The sequence below is a fragment of the Microcaecilia unicolor genome, chromosome 7 (assembly GCF_901765095.1).
Source record: "Microcaecilia unicolor chromosome 7, aMicUni1.1, whole genome shotgun sequence".
NCBI lineage: Eukaryota > Metazoa > Chordata > Amphibia > Gymnophiona > Siphonopidae > Microcaecilia > Microcaecilia unicolor.
The window spans coordinates 186663225-186682260 of NC_044037.1; the positions used below are offsets into that span (position 1 = coordinate 186663225).

The following is a 19036-nucleotide window of genomic DNA, read 5'->3' on the forward strand; positions in this document are numbered from 1 at the left end:
CATCCTATAGTATATCTCCTATCAAACTGAGCTCTCTTTTTCATCAAGCACTGCCATTTCCTCCCCTCACCCTCCCCACTGACAGTTTGAACTTCGTGGGTGTGGCTTGGATCTCTTTCAGGGAGAGAAAACTAACAACTTATAGCAGCAGCTTCAGAGAGCATTTTCCATCTCACAGATAGGCTGCAGAGAATACCTTCTCCTGCTTTAGACTTAGCCTGGCCTCAGAATGACATCCTATAGTATATCTCCTATCAAACTGAGCTCTCTTTTTCATCAAGCACTGCCATTTCCTCCCCTCACCCTCCCCACTGACAGTTTGAACTTCGTGGGTGTGGCTTGGATCTCTTTCAGGGAGAGAAAACTAACAACTTATAGCAGCAGCTTCAGAGAGCATTTTCCATCTCACAGATAGGCTGCAGAGAATACCTTCTCCTGCTTTAGACTTAGCCTGGCCTCAGAATGACATCCTATAGTATATCTCCTATCAAACTGAGCTCTCTTTTTCATCAAGCACTGCCATTTCCTCCCCTCACCCTCCCCACTGACAGTTTGAACTTCGTGGGTGTGGCTTGGATCTCTTTCAGGGAGAGAAAACTAACAACTTATAGCAGCAGCTTCAGAGAGCATTTTCCATCTCACAGATAGGCTGCAGAGAATACCTTCTCCTGCTTTAGACTTAGCCTGGCCTCAGAATGACATCCTATAGTATATCTCCTATCAAACTGAGCTCTCTTTTTCATCAAGCACTGCCATTTCCTCCCCTTTGAACTTCGTGGGTGTGGCTTGGATCTCTTTCAGGGAGAGAAAACTAACAACTTATAGCAGCAGCTTCAGAGAGCATTTTCCATCTCACAGATAGGCTGCAGAGAATACCTTCTCCTGCTTCCACCCACCCTACCCCTCTACCCACCCACCCCTAGAGTGACATGTCTTATATAACCTCCCTATCAACCCACTCATTACTTTACCTCACCCATTTCTATTCTTCTATCACCTTCTCCCACTACTCCAACCAGAGTTACACCTAATCACACTGACCACCCTTCAACATCTTCTGTCCTTCTGTGACTGTTCTCTTGTGCTTGACTGCTTAAATATTTTAAATTTAAATGCTTTACTTTTTGTCTATTAGATTGTAAGCTCTTTGAGCAGGGACTGTCTTTCTTCTGTGTTTGTACAGCGCTGCGTACACTTTGTAGCGCTCTAGAAATGTTAAATAGTAGTAGTATATGAGCATCCACATGCGGACCAATGTGCAACAGCTGGCGGACCTGGTCGAGAAGCTCCCGCCGGAGCAGTCCAGGCCTTATCAGGAGGTGGTCAGGCAGCTGAAGGCATGCAGAAAGTTCCTGTCCAGGGGTATTTTTGACACCTGTGACGTGGCATCTCGTGCTGCGGCCCAAGGTATAGTGATGCGCAGGCTCTCATGGCTGCGCGCCTCTGACCTGGACAACCGCACCCAGCAGAGACTGGCCGACGTCCCTTGCCGGGGGGATAACATTTTCGGTGAGAAGGTCGAGCAGATGGTGGACCAACTGCATCAGCGGGAAACCGCTCTCGACAAGCTCTCCCACCGGGCGCCTTCAGCATCCGCCCCCACGGGTGGGCGTTTTTCCCGGGCACGGCAGGCTGCACCCTATTCTTTTGCAAAGCGTAGGTACAACCAGCCGGCCCGAAGGCCTCGTCAGGCACAGGGACAGCCCCAGCGCGCTCGTTCTCGTCAACAGCGTGCGCCTAAGCAGCCCCCTGCGCCTCCACAGCAAAAGCCGGGGACGGGCTTTTGACTGGATCCACGGGAACATAGCCGCCCTACAAGTGTCCGTACCAGACGATCTGCCGGTCGGAGGGAGGTTAAAATTTTTTCACCAAAGGTGGCCTCTCATAACCTCCGACCAGTGGGTTCTCCAAATAGTGCGGTGCGGATACGCCCTGAATTTGGCCTCCCTGCCTCCAAATTGTCCTCCGGGAGCTCAGTCTTTCAGCTCCCATCACAAGCAGGTACTTGCAGAGGAACTCTCCGCCCTTCTCAGCGCCAATGCGGTCGAGCCCGTACCACCCGGGCAGGAAGGGCAGGGATTCTATTCCAGGTACTTCCTTGTGGAAAAGAAAACAGGGGGGATGCGTCCCATCCTAGACCTGAGAGGCCTGAACAAATTCCTGGTCAAAGAAAAGTTCAGGATGCTTTCCTTGGGCACCCTTCTGCCAATGATTCAGAAAAACGATTGGCTATGTTCCCTGGATTTAAAGGACGCATATGCTCACATACCGATACTGCCAGCTCACAGACAGTATCTCAGATTCCGCCTGGGCGCACGCCACTTTCAGTATTGTGTGCTGCCATTTGGGCTCGCCTCTGCCCCACGAGTGTTTACCAAATGCCTCGTGGTGGTAGCGGCCTACCTACGCAAGCTGGGAGTGCACGTGTTCCCATACCTCGACGATTGGCGGGTCAAGAACACCTCGGAGGCAGGAGCCCTCCGGTCCATGCAGTGCACTATTCAACTTCTGGAGCTGCTGGGGTTTGTGATAAATTACCCAAAGTCCCATCTCCAGCCAACTCAGTCTCTGGAATTCATAGGAGCGCTGCTGAATTCCCAGACGGCTCAGGCCTACCTTCCCGAAGCGAGGGCCACCAATCTCTTGGCCCTGGCTTCGCAGACCAGAGCGTCTCAGCAGATCACAGCTCGGCAGATGTTGAGACTTCTGGGTCATATGGCCTCCACAGTTCATGTGACTCCCATGGCTCGTCTTCACATGAGATCTGCTCAATGGACCCTAGCTTCCCAGTGGTTCCAAGCCACCGGGAATCTAGAAGATGTCATCCGCCTCTCCACCAGTTGCCGCACTTCACTGCTCTGGTGGACCATACGGACCAATTTGACCCTGGGACGTCCATTCCAAATTCCGCAGCCCACGAAAGTGCTGACGACGGATGCATCTCGCCTGGGGTGGGGAGCCCATGTCGATGGGCTTCACACCCAGGGTCTGTGGTCCCTCCAGGAAAAGGGTCTGCAGATCAACCTCCTGGAGCTCCGAGCGATCTGGAACGCACTGAAGGCTTTCAGAGATCGGCTGTCCTGCCAAATTATCCAAATTCGGACAGACAATCAGGTTGCAATGTATTACGTCAACAAGCAGGGGGGCACCGGATCTCGCCCCCTGTGCCAGGAGGCCGTCGGGATGTGGCGTTGGGCGTGTCGGTTCGGCATGCTCCTCCAAGCCACGTACCTGGCAGGCGTAAACAACAGTCTGGCCGACAGACTGAGCAGAGTCATGCAACCGCACGAGTGGTCGCTCCATGCCAGAGTGGTACGCAAGATCTTCCGAGTGTGGGGCACCCCCTCGGTGGACCTTTTCGCCTCTCAGACCAACCACAAGCTGTCTCTGTTCTGTTCCAGACTTCAGGCACACGGCAGGCTAGCGTCGGATGCCTTTCTCCTCCATTGGGGGACCGGCCTCCTGTATGTTTATCCTCCCATACCTTTGGTGGGGAAGACCTTACTGAAGCTCAAGCAAGACCGCGGCACCATGATTCTGATAGCGCCTTTTTGGCCCCGTCAGATCTGGTTCCCTCTTCTTCTGGAGTTGTCCTCCGAGGAACCGTGGAGATTGGAGTGTTTTCCGACTCTCATCTCGCAGAACGACGGAGCGTTGCTGCACCCCAACCTTCAGTCCCTGGCTCTCACGGCCTGGATGTTGAGGGCGTAGACTTCACTGCGTTGGGTCTGTCTGAGGGTGTCTCCCGGGTCTTGCTTGCCTCTAGGAAGGATTCCACTAAAAAGAGTTACTTTTTCAAGTGGAGGAGGTTTGTCGTGTGGTGTGAGAGCAGGGCCCTAGAACCTCGTTCTTGCCCTGCACAGAACCTGCTTGAATACCTTCTGCACTTATCAGAGTCTGGCCTCAAGACCAACTCAGTAAGGAATCACCTTAGTGCGATTAGTGCTTACCATTATCGTGTGGAAGGTAAAGCCATCTCTGGAGAGCCTTTAGTCGTTCGATTCATGAGAGGCTTGCTTTTGTCAAAGCCCCCTATCAAGCCTCCTACTGTGTCATGGGATCTCAACATCGTCCTCACCCAGCTGATGAAACCTCCTTTTGAGCCACTGAATACCTGCCATCTGAAGTACTTGACCTGGAAGGTCATTTTCTTGGTGGCAGTTACTTCAGCTCGTAGGGTCAGTGAGCTTCAAGCCCTAGTAGCTCATGCTCCATATACCAAATTTCATCACAACAGAGTAGTGCTCCGCACCCACCCAAAGTTCCTGCCGAAGGTGGTGTCGGAGTTCCATCTTAACCAGTCAATTGTCTTGCCAACATTCTTCCCCAGGCCGCATACCCGCCCTGCTGAACGTCAGTTGCACACATTGGACTGCAAGAGAGCATTGGCCTTCTACTTGGAGCGGACACAGCCCAACAGACAGTCCGCCCAATTGTTTATTTCTTTCGACCCTAACAGGCTAGGGGTCGCTGTCGGGAAACGCACCATCTCCAATTGGCTAGCAGATTGCATTTCCTTCACTTACGCCCAGGCTGGGCTGACTCTTGAGGGTCATGTCACGGCTCATAGTGTCAGAGCCATGGCAGCGTCGGTGGCCCACTTGAAGTCAGCCACTATTGAAGAGATCTGCAAGGCTGCGACGTGGTCATCTGTCCACACATTCACATCTCATTACTGCCTCCAGCAGGATACCCGACGCGACAGTCGGTTCGGGCAGTCGGTGCTGCAGAATCTGTTTGGGGTGTAAATCCAACTCCACCCTCCAGGACCCGAATTTATTCTGGTCAGGCTGCACTCTCAGTTAGTTGTTCTTCGTAGGTCAATTTCTGTTGTACCCTCGCCGTTGCGAGGTTCAATTGACCTGGGTTCTTGTTTTGAGTGAGCCTGAGAGCTAGGGATACCCCAGTCGTGAGAACAAGCAGCCTGCTTGTCCTCGGAGAAAGGGTATGATACATACCTGTAGCAGTTGTTCTCCGAGGACAGCAGGCTGATTGTTCTCACCTACCCTCCCTCCTCCCCTTTGGAGTTGTGTGTTTCATCTTTTGCTAGTCATTCAACTGGCGGGAGCGGTCGCGCACGGGCGGGAAGACGGCCGCGCATGCGCGGTGGGCGTGCCCTGCGTGCCGACCGTCCCGCGAAGCTTCTTTCTGGTTGGTGGGGGCTGCCGCGGACGTCACCCAGTCGTGAGAACAATCAGCCTGCTGTCCTCGGAGAACAACTGCTACAGGTATGTATCATACCCTTTTTCAAAATTGGTCATATAAAGGCAAGCTACAGATGGAGCAACTGTAGCGCCCATGGCTACATGGTTTAACCTTTTTTTAAACCAGATATGCTAACTGCCATTTCCAACATCATCCGGCAATGAGTTCCACAGCTTAACTATTCTTTGACTGAAAAAATATTTCCCCCTATTTGTTTTAAAAGTATCCCCATGCAGTTTCATTGAGTGTTCCCTGATCTTTGTACTTTTTGAATGAGTGAAAATTCGATTGACTTCCACTTGTTCCAGACCAATCAGGATTTTGTAGACCTCAATCATATCCCCCCTCAGCTGTCTCTTTTCCAAGCTGAAGAGTCCTAACCTCTTTAGCCTTTCTTCATATGGAAGCAGCCCCGTCCCCTCTTATCATTTTGGTCACTTTTCTTTGAATCTTTTCTAATTCCACTATATCTTTTTTGAGATACGGCGACTAGAATTGAACACAATACTCAAGGTGAGGTTGCATCATGGAGCAATACAGAGGCATTATTATATTTTTCGTTTTATTTTGCATCCTTCTCCTAATAATTCCTAGTATCCTGTTTCCGTTTTTGGCCACCGCCACACACTGGGCAGAAGATTTCAATGTATTGTCTACAATGACACCTAGGTCTTATTCTTGAGTGCTGACTCCTAAAGTGGACCCTAACATCAGATAACTATGGTTCAGATTATTCTTCCCAAGGTACATCACTTTGGGTGCGAGGACTTACGCCTGCTGAAACCTGGTGCAAATGCTGGCTTGCAATCTATAACAGTTGGGCATGCAAATGACCTATTCTTTAATACTGCACCTACATTTTCAGAACACCCCTGACCCACCCTTGCCCTTCCCCTGGTCACACACCCTTTTGAGATGCAAGTGAGACAATTTAGGTGAGCAGTGTTATATAGTAGCTTATAGGCATATCTCCACGTAAGTCTTAATTAGTGCCAATTAACGTCAAAGAGCTCATTAACTAATTAGTTTGCACACAGATCTGGGATCCATGCCCAAATTTGGATGATCTTTATAGAATCCAGGGGAGTGTGTATATAAAAAAAACTCTATGATATTGCTTACAAGTAGCATTGTAAATGATAGCTGATAAGGATCAAAATCGTGTATCAAGTCCGCCCAGCTGAGATCTATCCACATTGGGTAGAAATGCAGATACATTTTGTGCAGAACCCAACACCAACTCCCTCCCCTCACATGATTTACCTGACCGATCTCTTAGCTACCACTGCCCTCCATATATGTCCCAATCATATCTAATAAAGTTGACAACTTTTTAATGGTGGCTTCTAGGCCAGTTCAAGCTCTGTATAATGCTTATATTTATAGCTAGATTATTTGTGTCAACTGCTTTGATTTGGTTCCTACCTAGAAGGGTGGTATATTAAATGCCATGAATAAATAAATAAATAAATAGGTTTAGATGTTACTTATAAGTCTCTCCCACAACCTTTGCTGTAACCTTTTTCTCTAGAACATCATTTTCTCTTTAAAATGTTTGCATCTTGTGTCAGATTTATAACTTTGAGATATTTGAATGTCCCTTCTCATATCTCCCCACTTCTCCCATCTCTCCTTTCTTCTAGTGCAGTGTGGTTCCTTACCCTGTACTGGGAGACCCCTAGTCGGTTGGATTTTGAGGATATGTTCAGTGAATATGTATGATATATATTGGCATGCTCTACCTTTATTGCAATTAAATTTATCTCAGCATATTCATTATGGATACCCTGGAAACCTGACTAGCTGGAGATCCCCAGGGAAGGGTAGTGAATCACTGCTCTGATATGTACATATTTAAGTCCCTAAGGAGAGACATTATCAATGTGGACTACAGTTAAGATGGCTATTTTATCACAACTCGTCCTATTTTAACACAGGTCCTACTTTATGCAGTGAGACCTAGTTATTAATAATGTGGGTTAACAGTAAAATAACCCATGTTAATGATAGCCCACATTGAGTTTTATGTCATCTGGTTTTAGTTACAAAAGCTTTCACATCTTTTGACCACCTCCAACCTGCCTATATTCGTACAGGAGAACAGTCTCCAGAATTGGTGAGGCCTCACACAGAGTCATTATTCTTCTCTCTTTGCTCACAAGCTTCCTTCTGGTTCTAGTGTTTTTTCTCTACCTTGAGATCATCAGATACTATCACCCATAGGCGTAGTTTGACTGTTTCATTGGGGGGGGGGGGAGGGCAAAGGAAGGGGTGGGACATATTAGCATATTCATTTGCATATTTGTATATGCAAATTATGCTAATATGGAGGAGGGAAGGAAGGGAGCAAGAGCTGGCTTTTTTTGGGGAATAACTATAATGAATATGTATCAGATATCTCATACATATTCATTATGGTTATTCCCAAAAAAAGCCAGCTCTTTCTCCCTTCCTTCCTTCTTTCTTCCTTACCCAGCACTCCCTCTTCCTCTCCACTAGTATTTCCCCACCCCCTTTCCCATACCACAGATGCACATTTCCAAAAGCTGACATATTCCAATTAAATTCTGAATAAAATACTTTTTTCTACCTTTTGTTGTCTGATCATTTCGTTTTTCACCACTTCCACCTCATCAGCAAAGATTTCAGCACTCCTATGATGCACTGCCATGGATATCTCAGCACCACGTTTGTAGACTCTCCACTAATGAAGAAACCGCCGACTCCTTGTCTCCACTGACCGCCATCGCCTCACTCGATACAAAAAAACTCTATTCCTGCTCCACCTCGCGCTCCCTCACCGACTGTCAACAACACGCGCGGGAGTCCCAGGACACAGCGGGCGACGCGTAAAAGCAGCAAGCAAGCAACCAGGCTCGACTTCCTGAATCCTGCCCTCTTTGCATCCCGCCCTCCTCTGATGTCATTTCCTTTCAGGCGGGCGGGACGCTGAGAGGGTAGGATTCAGGAAGTCGAGCCTGGCTGCTTGCTTGCTGCTTTTACGCATCGCCCGCCCGTTCGCCGCTGCGGGAAAGTAGATTAAGTCATCTTTGTCATCTTCGTCGCCCCCCCCCCCCCCCAGTCTACGCCCATGCTATCACCCCTAGATCTCTCACCTTGCTGGTGAATATCAGCTTCTTACATTGCCATTATGGACCACTCTCATAGATTTCTGCATCTGAAATGCTTGTCTGCACAATTTCACGTTGAGTATTAATGGCCAAGTATTGGTCCACTCCTTAAATTTCCTTAATTATATTTTGTTATTATATTTATCAAACTGCCTCCTCATATGCGGGCTGTAGGTAGATATCAAAACATGGAACATAAAAAACCAGGTCTGCTGCATTTCTTAATATCATCTGCAAAAACAAATGCAACAAATAAATAAATAAATAAACTTTTCCTCCTCGCTTTTCTGTATTATCAGCATAAGAGCCAGCCAGCCACAGAAATGATCCTTGAAGTACTCTACTCATGGTGACTTTCATTTATTAGTATCCTCTTATCTATTGCTCAGCCAGTTTTGAGTGTAATCCGCTACCTTAGTACTCATCCTCTGACTGCTGACTTTATGAGTTTTTTATCCAGGACAGTATTAAAAGGTTTATTCGGAAGAATATGGGCACGTATATTGGACCCATGAGGCTAGATTTTGTAAATGGTGCCCAAAGATATGTGCCAAAAAGATGCACGCTAAGGTAGTGTTCTGTAAAGGGCAAGACACGCATGTTATAGAATAGGGCATACGGCAGATCAGAGCATAACTCCTAATTACTGTTAAGTGATTCTTAACATTAATTATTGATTGTTAGCGCTTAATTAGCTAGTTTACCTGCGGATCTGCAATCTGCACCCAAACTTGTCCAACTCTGGGCAACCTATAGAGAATCTGGTGGATAGTAACAATCTTAAAAAGGATTGAATTATCAGAAGACTTAAAGCAGCAGCAACTGTTAAAGCTTCAGTTCTGGCTATGGTCCATTTATACATCTTTCAAATATATCCATAATTCAATCATCATGAGAAAAACTATCTCAAGTGGAAAGTATTTCTCATTTATTTCATGCTTAGATCAGAAATGACTGCATTCTGGTTGCAAGTTCTTAAGGAGTTTCCTAGGGGAAATGTAAATACCAGCTTTGAAATCTAGGTAAGCCACATCCTTGATCTAATTCCTAATAGAGGAAATCTATCAGATTTATATGACACAATATTCCTCTGGTAAAACCATGCTGCTTCTGATCCTGAAAAATATGTTCTACCTTAACACTAATTTTCAGACATTGGCAGAATATCAAATATGGTTAAATAAATAAATACTTTATTATCCTTTCCTTTAGTAAAGTCTCAGTTAATTTTCCAGCCACTGAGGTAAGAATAACCAACTTCTAGTTTTCAGTTTCTTCTCTGTTACCACTTTTATGAAGGATAACATCAGTCTGTCTCCATTCCTGCCCAAAGATCTTTTGAATACATCCTGCATTGGAACTTCCAGAACTTCTCCAAGCTGCCTTAGTTTAGTTTATTCATTTATATTCCATATATAACTATGCGGATAACGGTAAAACATACACAATCCTGAACACCAAAATACAAAAACATATGAATTACATTAAAACAATAAAAACATTCCATCATCTCCACAGTAAATTAGTCTCCAAACTGCTAAAAATATACATATGATTCTCAGATCTAAAATACCAAACCAAAGAAATGTGTTTTTAATAATTTTTTGAATTAAATTGTATCTGATGTCAACCTGATTTGTCCCAGCAAAAAGTTCCACAGTTGTAGATCCGCTATAGAAAACATTTTTGGCCTTGTTTCTTCAAAAGGCATACCCTACCGACCCAGCTAAATGCCTGAACTCTGCTACACAACAAAACTCAAATACGTAATGGACATTACTCAACTCTTCCATTGTACGACTCCCTAATGAACTCTATCCTATCTCAACATTACTTTGTATTTGTTCACCAGAGACTTCAAAGCCTCTACGGTACTATGTAAGCCACATTGAGCCTGCAAATAGGTGGGAAAATGTGGGATACAAATCAAATAAATAAATAAAATGAATTTTTCGTAACCAATAGACCTGCAGTCATTGATCTCAAAGATCTAGCTGGTTAGTAAGAATTGTTCTCAGATATGATCAGATTCCAACTTCAAGGTCTTATGAATTAACAATAATATTTTAAACTGAACTCTCATTTCCACTTGCAATCTTGCCACTGCATTTTCTATAGAAGTATCAAAAGAGAAGAAAAACTAGATATCAGCCGCATAAACTCTACAATGGATATTGAGAGAACTCATTAAATGACAAAGCGGAATCAGGTAAATATTAACTAAGACAGGGGACAGGGAAGACGCTTGTGGAACCCCTGTCACTAAATTCCATTTTTGTGAGAACCGATCACTCAATCTTACCTTTAAGACACATTTAGTACTTTCAAAATCACTCTACCTAAACTCTCGTCTGTAGCGTTAAATACCATCGGAAAACATTTATCCCCTGAAGAATTAGTTGGTCTAAGATTTTTAACAATAGACCAAACGTCAAACTCTGTAGAGACTTCAACTACAATTCTGATAGAATCCTAGGATATATCCACTGCTTTTTTTGTGCCGGTACGCAACGGTACGGCATACTGGCCCCTTTTTTCAGAGGTCCAGCAGCTCCCCCTGGTTCACGCAGTATTTACTAATGTTCCCTCGCCCATTTCCAGCGATTCTCCTCCCTCCTCTGCCCTCCCCTCTCCTATGTCAAACTTCCACTCACTCTAACGAAGTCGCAATGGTGAACTGGTGGGCAGCGCTAGTAAAAGCAGCAAGCTGGACTTCATCGTCCTTCGCTTCCCTGCCCTCTCAGCGTCCCGCCCGCCCTTGCGGAAAGGAAATGACATCAGAGGAAGGTGGGACGCTGAGAGGGCAGCCCTCTCTGTGTCCCGCCTTCCTCTGATATCATTTCCTTTCCGCGAGGGCGGGCGGGACGCTGAGAGGGCAGGGAAGCGAAGGATGACGGAGTCCAGCTTGCTGCTTTTACTAGCGCCGCCCACCAGTTCACCGCTGCCTGCGACTTCGTCAGTAGAGTGGAGTGGAAGTTTGACATGGGAGAGGGGATGGCAGGGGAGGGAGGAGACTTGCTGGACATGGGAGAGGGGAGGGAGGAGAATCGCTGGCCATGGGAGAGGGGATGGCAGGGGAGGGAGGAGAATCACTGGACATGGGAGAGGGGAGAGAGGAGAATCGCTGGCCATGGGAGAGGGGATGGCAGAGGAGGGAGGAGAATCACTGGACATGGGAGAGGGGAGGGAGGAGAATCGCTGGCCATGGGAGAGGGGATGGCAGGGTAGGGAGGAGAATTGCTGGACATGGGAGAGGGGAGGGAGGAGAATCGCTGGCCATGGGAGAGGGAGGGCAGGGGAGGGAGGAGAATCACTGGACATGGGAGAGGGGAGGGAGGAGAATCGCTGGCCATGGGAGAGCGGAAAGCAGGGGAGGGAAGAGAATCGCTGGACATGGGTGGATGGCAGGGGGGACGGGGGGGTTGCTGGACATGGGAGAGGGGAGGGCAGGGGAGGGAGAAGAATCGCTGGACATGGGTGGATGGCAGGGGGGACAGGGGGTCGCTGGACATGGGTGGATGGCAGGGGAGACAGGGGGGGTTGCTGGATATAGGTGGATGGCAGGGGGACAGGAGGGTCGCTGGACATGGATGGATGGAGGGGAGGGCAGGGAAGAGGAGGGCTGCTAGACATGAGTGGATGGAGGAGAGGGAAGGGAGAGAGAGGAAATGCTGGATATGGATGGAGGCGAGGGAAGAGTGAGGAAGGAGATGAGATGAGGGAAAAGGAAGAGAGGAGAAAAACTGCACATGGATGTAGAAAATAGGCAGAAGCTGGATCCACTGGACAGTTAAGTCTGCAGAGGACCCAGGGAGGTAGGGTAAGAAATGAAGAAGAAAGGCAGAAAGTAAAGAAATAAATGGAAAGGAAGCCCTGGAAACGGAGTTAAGAGGACAGAAAGCAGCAGAATCAGATACTGAGACATCATGATTAGAAAAACAAAGTCACCAGACAACAAAGGTAGAAAAAATCATTTTATTTTCATTTTAGTGTCTGGAATATGTCCAATTTGAGAATTTACATCTGCTGTCTTATTTTGCACTGGGTATAATGGAGCTGTAACAGCATACAGAAATTATTTATAATGAAAACAAATCACGTTATTTTTTTCTCCTGTACTAGTATATTTTCAATGATGTCTGTTTATATGCACTATGGCTGGTATAAGGGGTGTGGCTAATGTGGGTGTGGCTATAATAGGGGTGGAGTCATATGTAGTGACTCCACCCACAGTGAGTACCGGCACCTTTTTTTCTACAAAAAAAGCACTGGATATATCTCATCTGGCCCCATGGCTGCTTTGATCACTTTCAGTTTTGCTAGTTTTCTTACAAACTCATTCTGTAAATGAAATGGTATCCGTTCCCCTTAAAAATAAACAGCAGTCTTTCTCCAATCTCTTCTGCCCTGAATATAAAACAAATGTCCCCCCTTCACATATTTAGGGAGGAATTCTATAAAGGTCACCCAAATATGGGCACAAAAAAGCAGGGTGTTGAGTGTGAATTCTATAATGGCATTTGGGTGCCCAGATTCTGTTATAGAATAGAGCCTAAGTCCACATTTGCATGCCAACATTTAGGTGCCAGCACTTATGCCATGCAAAAGAAAGGTGTAACCATGAGCATGTAAATGTTGCACTTTAGCTCATGAATTATAGTATTTTGCAAGTTATGCACATAAGTGTGGGACTTGCCCATGCTGTGCCATGTGTACGCCCCCCCCTTGCAGTTGCATTCTATGTGGATTGCACACTAACCCCTGGATTCTATATAGCGTGCCTAGAGATCTGCACCGAAATTGGCACGGATTCTTTAACAATGCACGTAACTTAACAAGCTAATGAGCGCTGATATCATCACTTAACAAGCAATAATGAGTACTAATTGGCACCGATTAGAATTGAGGTGTACAATTCACTAAGCATATTCTGTAATGATATGCATCGAACTTCTAACACACATAGGCAAAAAAGGGGTGCACCTTTTACTAAGGTGTGCTGAAAAATGGCCTGCGGTAGTATAGAAGTGTGTTTTAGGCGCAGGCAGAATCATTTTTCTTCGCACCTGTAAAAAATGCCTTTTTAAATTTTTGCCGAAAATGGACGTGCGGCAAAATGAAAATTGCTGCACATCAATTTTGGGTCTGAGACCTTACCTCCAGCCATTGACCTAGCGGTAAGGTCTCATGCGGTAACCGGGCGGTAATGGTCTACACACATAAAATGCCGATTACCGCCTGATTACTGCCCAAGTGCCAGAAAATAAAAATATTTTACAGTGCGCATAGCAGATGCATGTCAAAAATTAAATTACCGCAAGGGCCACACATAAGCTGGTTGGTAACTCAAAATTAACGCATGTTGGGCACGCGTAGTTGCCTATGTTGCTTAGTAAAAGGGCCTCCTACTTATAGAATATGGACCAGTGTGCCTAAATCTACGTGCTGGGATTTACGTCACATTTTCATTGGTATAAATGGATGCGTGTAGATTTAGGCGCTGATTATAGCATACACTTAGTCAGTGCCTATTTTTCTTAGGTGCCATATACGTATTTATTTACTAGGATTTATTTACCGCCTTTTTGAAGGAATTTACTCAAAGCGGTGTACAGCAAGAATAAGTCAAACATAAGCAATAGACAATTACAGCAACAAAAATATTCAAACAACAATATAAAGTATGGCATAGTAGGTATTTCCCAGTCAAGTTCTGTTTAGGTACTCCCTCCAAGGGCCTTATTTTATTTTATTTTTTTTTTTGTTACATTTGTATCCCACATTTTCCCACATATTTGCAGTCTCAATGTGGCTTACATAATACCGTAAAGGCATTCGCCAAGTCCGGTAGGGGATAAGTACAAAAAATGTTATAGTGGGGTAGAGAAGATAAGATTCATTCAAGTTGGGTTTGAGGTAAAAGGGTTAGATAATGTCCAGTACAATCTTTGATAGTGAAGTGTTGCAGGGTTGAGGCATTTAAGTTGGGTCAGTTGGGCATGCCTTTCCAAATAGGTGATTCTTTAATAATTTTCTGAATTTTAGGTGATTGTAAATTGTTTTCACCACTTGTGGCAGTGCGTTCCTTAGGCGCGTGCTTATGTAAGAGAAGTTGGACTCATGGGTTGTCTTATATTTTAGTCCTTTGCAATTTGGGTAGTGGAGATTCAGGTAAGACTGTGATGAACTGGTACTATTTCTGATTGGGAGATTATGCTTCTATATTAGTAGCATAATCTATTTTGGAGCATAGAGTATGCTCCTAATTTAGGAGCATAAATTATGCTCTTAAATTAGGAGCATAAATTTTAGGAGCGTAAATTTAGAAGTATAACCTTTATAGAATAAGGCCCTAACCCAGTGGTGTGCTGGTAAATTTTTAACAACAGGCACTCTCCCCGGTCCACCTCTGCACCCTCTCCCCCATCTCTGCAGCCCCCCTAAAAAAATTGCAGAGCTCGCTATACCTGGGGAGAGAGCCTGGGAGGGGGGGCAATACATTACTCTCTCCAAGAAAAAAAAATTAAATGTTCCCAGGTTCCAATCTAATTCATGTTTAATGTGTGATAAAATGCCATAAATAAGTAAATAAATAGATAGAAACTCTGAACGTTGAGCACTTGATTATCATAACATGATGTCTGTTTTATAAACCCTTTACCAGGAGAAAAAAAAAAATCTCTGCACCAATATAACAGGGTTAGGGTGTCCCTATAACCAGCCCCTCTAAATGACACACTGATTACAATATATAACAAATTACTACTCTACCTATGAAACGTTATTCCCTTATTACACTTCCTCTGTGTGTATGCACAAGCCGACATGTTTGAAAATTCAACTTTTTTTTTTTTACAGTATTCGGTCCACGGTCCTCACCCCACCTCACCTCACTTCACCTATTTGAGACCTCCTCCCCGCCCCTGGTGAAAATTTATTCCGTTATTATACTTCCTCTGTAAACATCCATATGCACAAGCCAGCATGTTTGAAAATATTTTTTTTGAGAATCCTCCCTACGGTCCCCACCCCACCTACTCTAGGCCTCCTCCCCGCTCCTCCATCCCCCGAGCTGCAGTGTCCCAACACATACCTAAATGCAGGTAGCCACTCTGGTTGTCTAATCTATTCTTCGGGGCCCGGGCAGGAAAGATCCCCAGTCTTTCCTGCTGCTGCCGGCACTGACCCTCCGCTCATGCTGCATTGTCTTTAAAATGGCTGCAGAGACTTACAAGGGCGGCCTCGCGAGACTTAAAGTCTCACGAGGTCGCTGCTGGAAGTCTCGGTAGCCATTTTAAACAGTGGAGGGTCAGCGCTGGCAGCGGGCAGGAAAGACTGGGGATCTTTCCTGCTGGGCCCCGAAGAATCCATTAGACCACCAGGGTGGCTGCCTTAAAGGCTTTTGGTATGTGCTGGGACCCGCGGCTTGAGGGGGGGGGGGGGGAGGCACTGCGAGCCAGCTCGCCCTGCCTCAGCAATCGGCTTGCAAGATGTCAGAAAAATTAACAACTGGCTCTTGTGAGCCAGTATGAACCGGCTCCAGCACACCACTGTCCTAACTCCCCAGTTTACTAAGCTGCCACTCTGCAATGCCAACACAGCAGAATGCATAGAGAGAAATTTCTTCTGCCTAAGTTGTGTCCATTTAGAGACATTTGGAAAAAGAGACAATTTTTCTCCCAGAAAGCTAGTATCTGCAGTTCTATAATAAAGTCTCAAAACTGTTTCTTTGTAATGAAAAAGTACAAATGATGCCAATAGTGTAATTCTCCTAGAAACTTCTACTTCAGAAGACTCTAGAACAGCTGAGGCATCTAGCACTGTTTGAACAGTTTGAGTATTCTCCACTTTAGTTATAGCTAAATAATACAGTTTCTGCATAGGAGGCAAATTAGTCTCAGACATTTTAAGGACTGATGTCAAAAAGAGCTGAAACAAATCTCTAGGAGAAACAAACCTAAAGATGGGAAAATTTTTAAATAACGTAAGATTCAAACTTCTATTACAGTTATCCAGATTTTCTTCTTTTGTTGTTTTAATCTTTATTTTCAGTTTTCCTCATCAGAATAACTTTATCTTGAGTATGCTGAGAGGCAACAGATTTTAAATGGTGTATAGAAGCTTACAAAGTCCCAAGTCTAGTGTCATGTTGAGAAAGACCAGTTTCCAGAGCTGCAACTTAGTTGAGTCATTTAATGAAATCTGGACAAAGGAAGAACAAAACTTATGGAGACTTTTCATTGCCAACTACAAAGCATCCAAAGCCACTTCTTGAGGTTTCACAAGTGGTTGAAGAGGGGCCAGCTGAGCAGACACACCACTCAGTGTCCTACCTACTGCCGTAGATGGTTCTTTAGTGCCTATCTCACTTCTTCCGCTTGGCTGCCCCCAAAGCTCTTCCTCCAGAGTTGGTGCTAAAAATGCCAAAGTTATATCAGAATCACTGGGTATCAACTGAGTGGCTTGACCAGACAGCTCAGATTCCATTCTGGGCTCCTCTCCAGACCTGACAGGTTGCTGTATGGAAGTTCCTGGAATCAGAGGAGAGACAGGGTCCAAGGGGCTCAGCGCAGTATTGCTGTCCTGGCCAGAGTCCTTCCTAACTTTGACAGCAGACTCACTCATAGAGGGGACTGTAAAAACTGTTAATTACAGTTTGTTATGGGGTTCAAGTTGCTGAAGGGGAAGGAGAAACACCCTTCAGTTTTCCTTTATGTTTGGGCATCAGGAAAAAAGATAACAAGGTAAATATCCCAAATAACCAAATTCCACAGGATCCTCTACAGCAGCAAGTCACTCTGTTGCTATCTTGACTCCTCTGTTAGCACTTTATACCTTAGCCTTTCTGTTCTCTAGACCTGGCTATCAATCAGTCACTTCCTGCTGAACATGCAAAGGCTGATTTTGTATAGGGCATCTAGACTGGAAATTTCAATGGATTTTCACAGTTTGGAGCTGAGGTTGAAAGAAATTAGTAACTGGATACAGCTGGGAGTTTGTTTGTGATTTCTTTGTCTAATGGCACCACTACATGAATGGAATTTAAATTAACCCTTTGCTGGTAGTACTTCATAACATCTTTATCTTTCAGAAAAATAAAGAGACTCAGTGGAGACAGGCTACTATACCTGGCCACCTGAATTCCTATACAATCTCTGGCCTAAAAGCTGGTGTGGTCTATGAAGGTCAGCTCATCAGTTTACTGCAATATGGTCAAAGAGAGGTCACAAACTTCGAGTTTACAACCACTGCCACCACTCTAGTATCCAGTGAGTATTGCCTTAATTCTTTCAAATATTATCTCTTTTTTTTAGCATTTTGGGGTGCATTTATAACAGGTTGCCTAGGATAAGAGAGTAAACAGCTACCTATTTCAAGCCTATTCTATAAAGAAAATAGGCACCTACTTTTCTTTATAGAACACTAGTGCAAGTGGAAGAAAATGTATTTTCATTTATGGTTTGATCACTTACATTAGCTCTATTGCTGCTCTTGCTGCTGACCAGGGGCGTAGCCAGACAGCAGATTTTGGGTGGGCCTAGTCAAGAAGTGGGTGGGCACCAAGTGTTCTCCTCCCCCCCCCCCCCCCCCCCCCCCCAATGCGATGAGGCCAGTATCAGCAGCTTAGGAAGCTTAGACTGCTGAAGTGGAAAGCAGTGTTTTCAGCACCACCAGGGGGAGGTGTTCAGCTGGCGAAGCTTGGGATCCCCCCTAGCTAGCACTAAATATGTGCTGCTGTTGGGTGGGCCTGAGCCCTAAGTGGATGGGCCCCGGCCCACCCAGGCCCACCTGTGGCTACGCCACTGCTGCTGACATGACTAAACATTAGTCAGAATGCATTTAAATTATTGAAAACTATAATTCATGCATATATTTGCATGCTCAGCCCATGCGCACACCCACCGGCAAAGTATACACCATCTGCTAGTTTGTATTCTATGAGATCATTTAAGCATAAATGGCCACTTAAAGAGAAAATGACTAGAATACAGTCATTTACACATATCTCTGCTGCATAGAACTAGGTGGCTCCTTATTCAATTTCCTTCTTATGTTTGTTCAGTAAAATATGTGGCAACCTGCAAATCTAGGTTTCTTTAGAACCAATATAGCAACATGGATTCTTTATCATTTAGTCTATATGTGGGATTTTATAGCTTGTACTGAAATTTAGCTAGAGCATATGCATTCTTGTGTAAACCATATCAGGCAGACAAATTCATTGTAATGCTGTAGCCGCCATCAATCTTAGCCTTCTAGTCTGTTCACTAGGGGAGAGGGAATCAGCTCCAAAGGACTGTTGCTTGCATGATCCCCCAGGTTCGGTCTGTGCTCCACTAGGAATCTGGGCCTACAGCTTTCCTAGGAGCAGCCTACTTGGCTGCACCAGGCTACAAGTCTGCACCATCTACTGGAGCTAGAGAAATACTGAGGAGCTGAAGGCAGCACCAGCCTACTATAAGGAGAGTGAATTGAGCTCTGAGCTGCTTTTCTCTAGATCCATTGTATGGCAGAGGGACATAACCCACTTGTGTGGACTGGTCTGGAATGGACAATAAGGAAAGATTAAAATAAATGTTCACCTCAGCATTTAAATATTGACCTGCTAGGAAATAGGAATACTTATTATTATCCATATTAAGATGGTACTGATGAATATGCCTTTCAAGTGGCCCTGTCTGTTCATAGACTGCATATAT

The 19036-nt window shown here is 45.4% G+C and overlaps 1 protein-coding gene across 1 annotated transcript in view; it reads left to right on the forward strand.

The window, feature by feature from the left end:
- Positions 1–19036, forward strand: part of FN1 (fibronectin 1) — a 268540-nt gene that overhangs the window by 121889 nt on the left and 127615 nt on the right. The window contains 1 exon segment of the mRNA XM_030210701.1: positions 17428–17605. Coding sequence (XP_030066561.1) covers positions 17428–17605 — 178 coding nt within the window.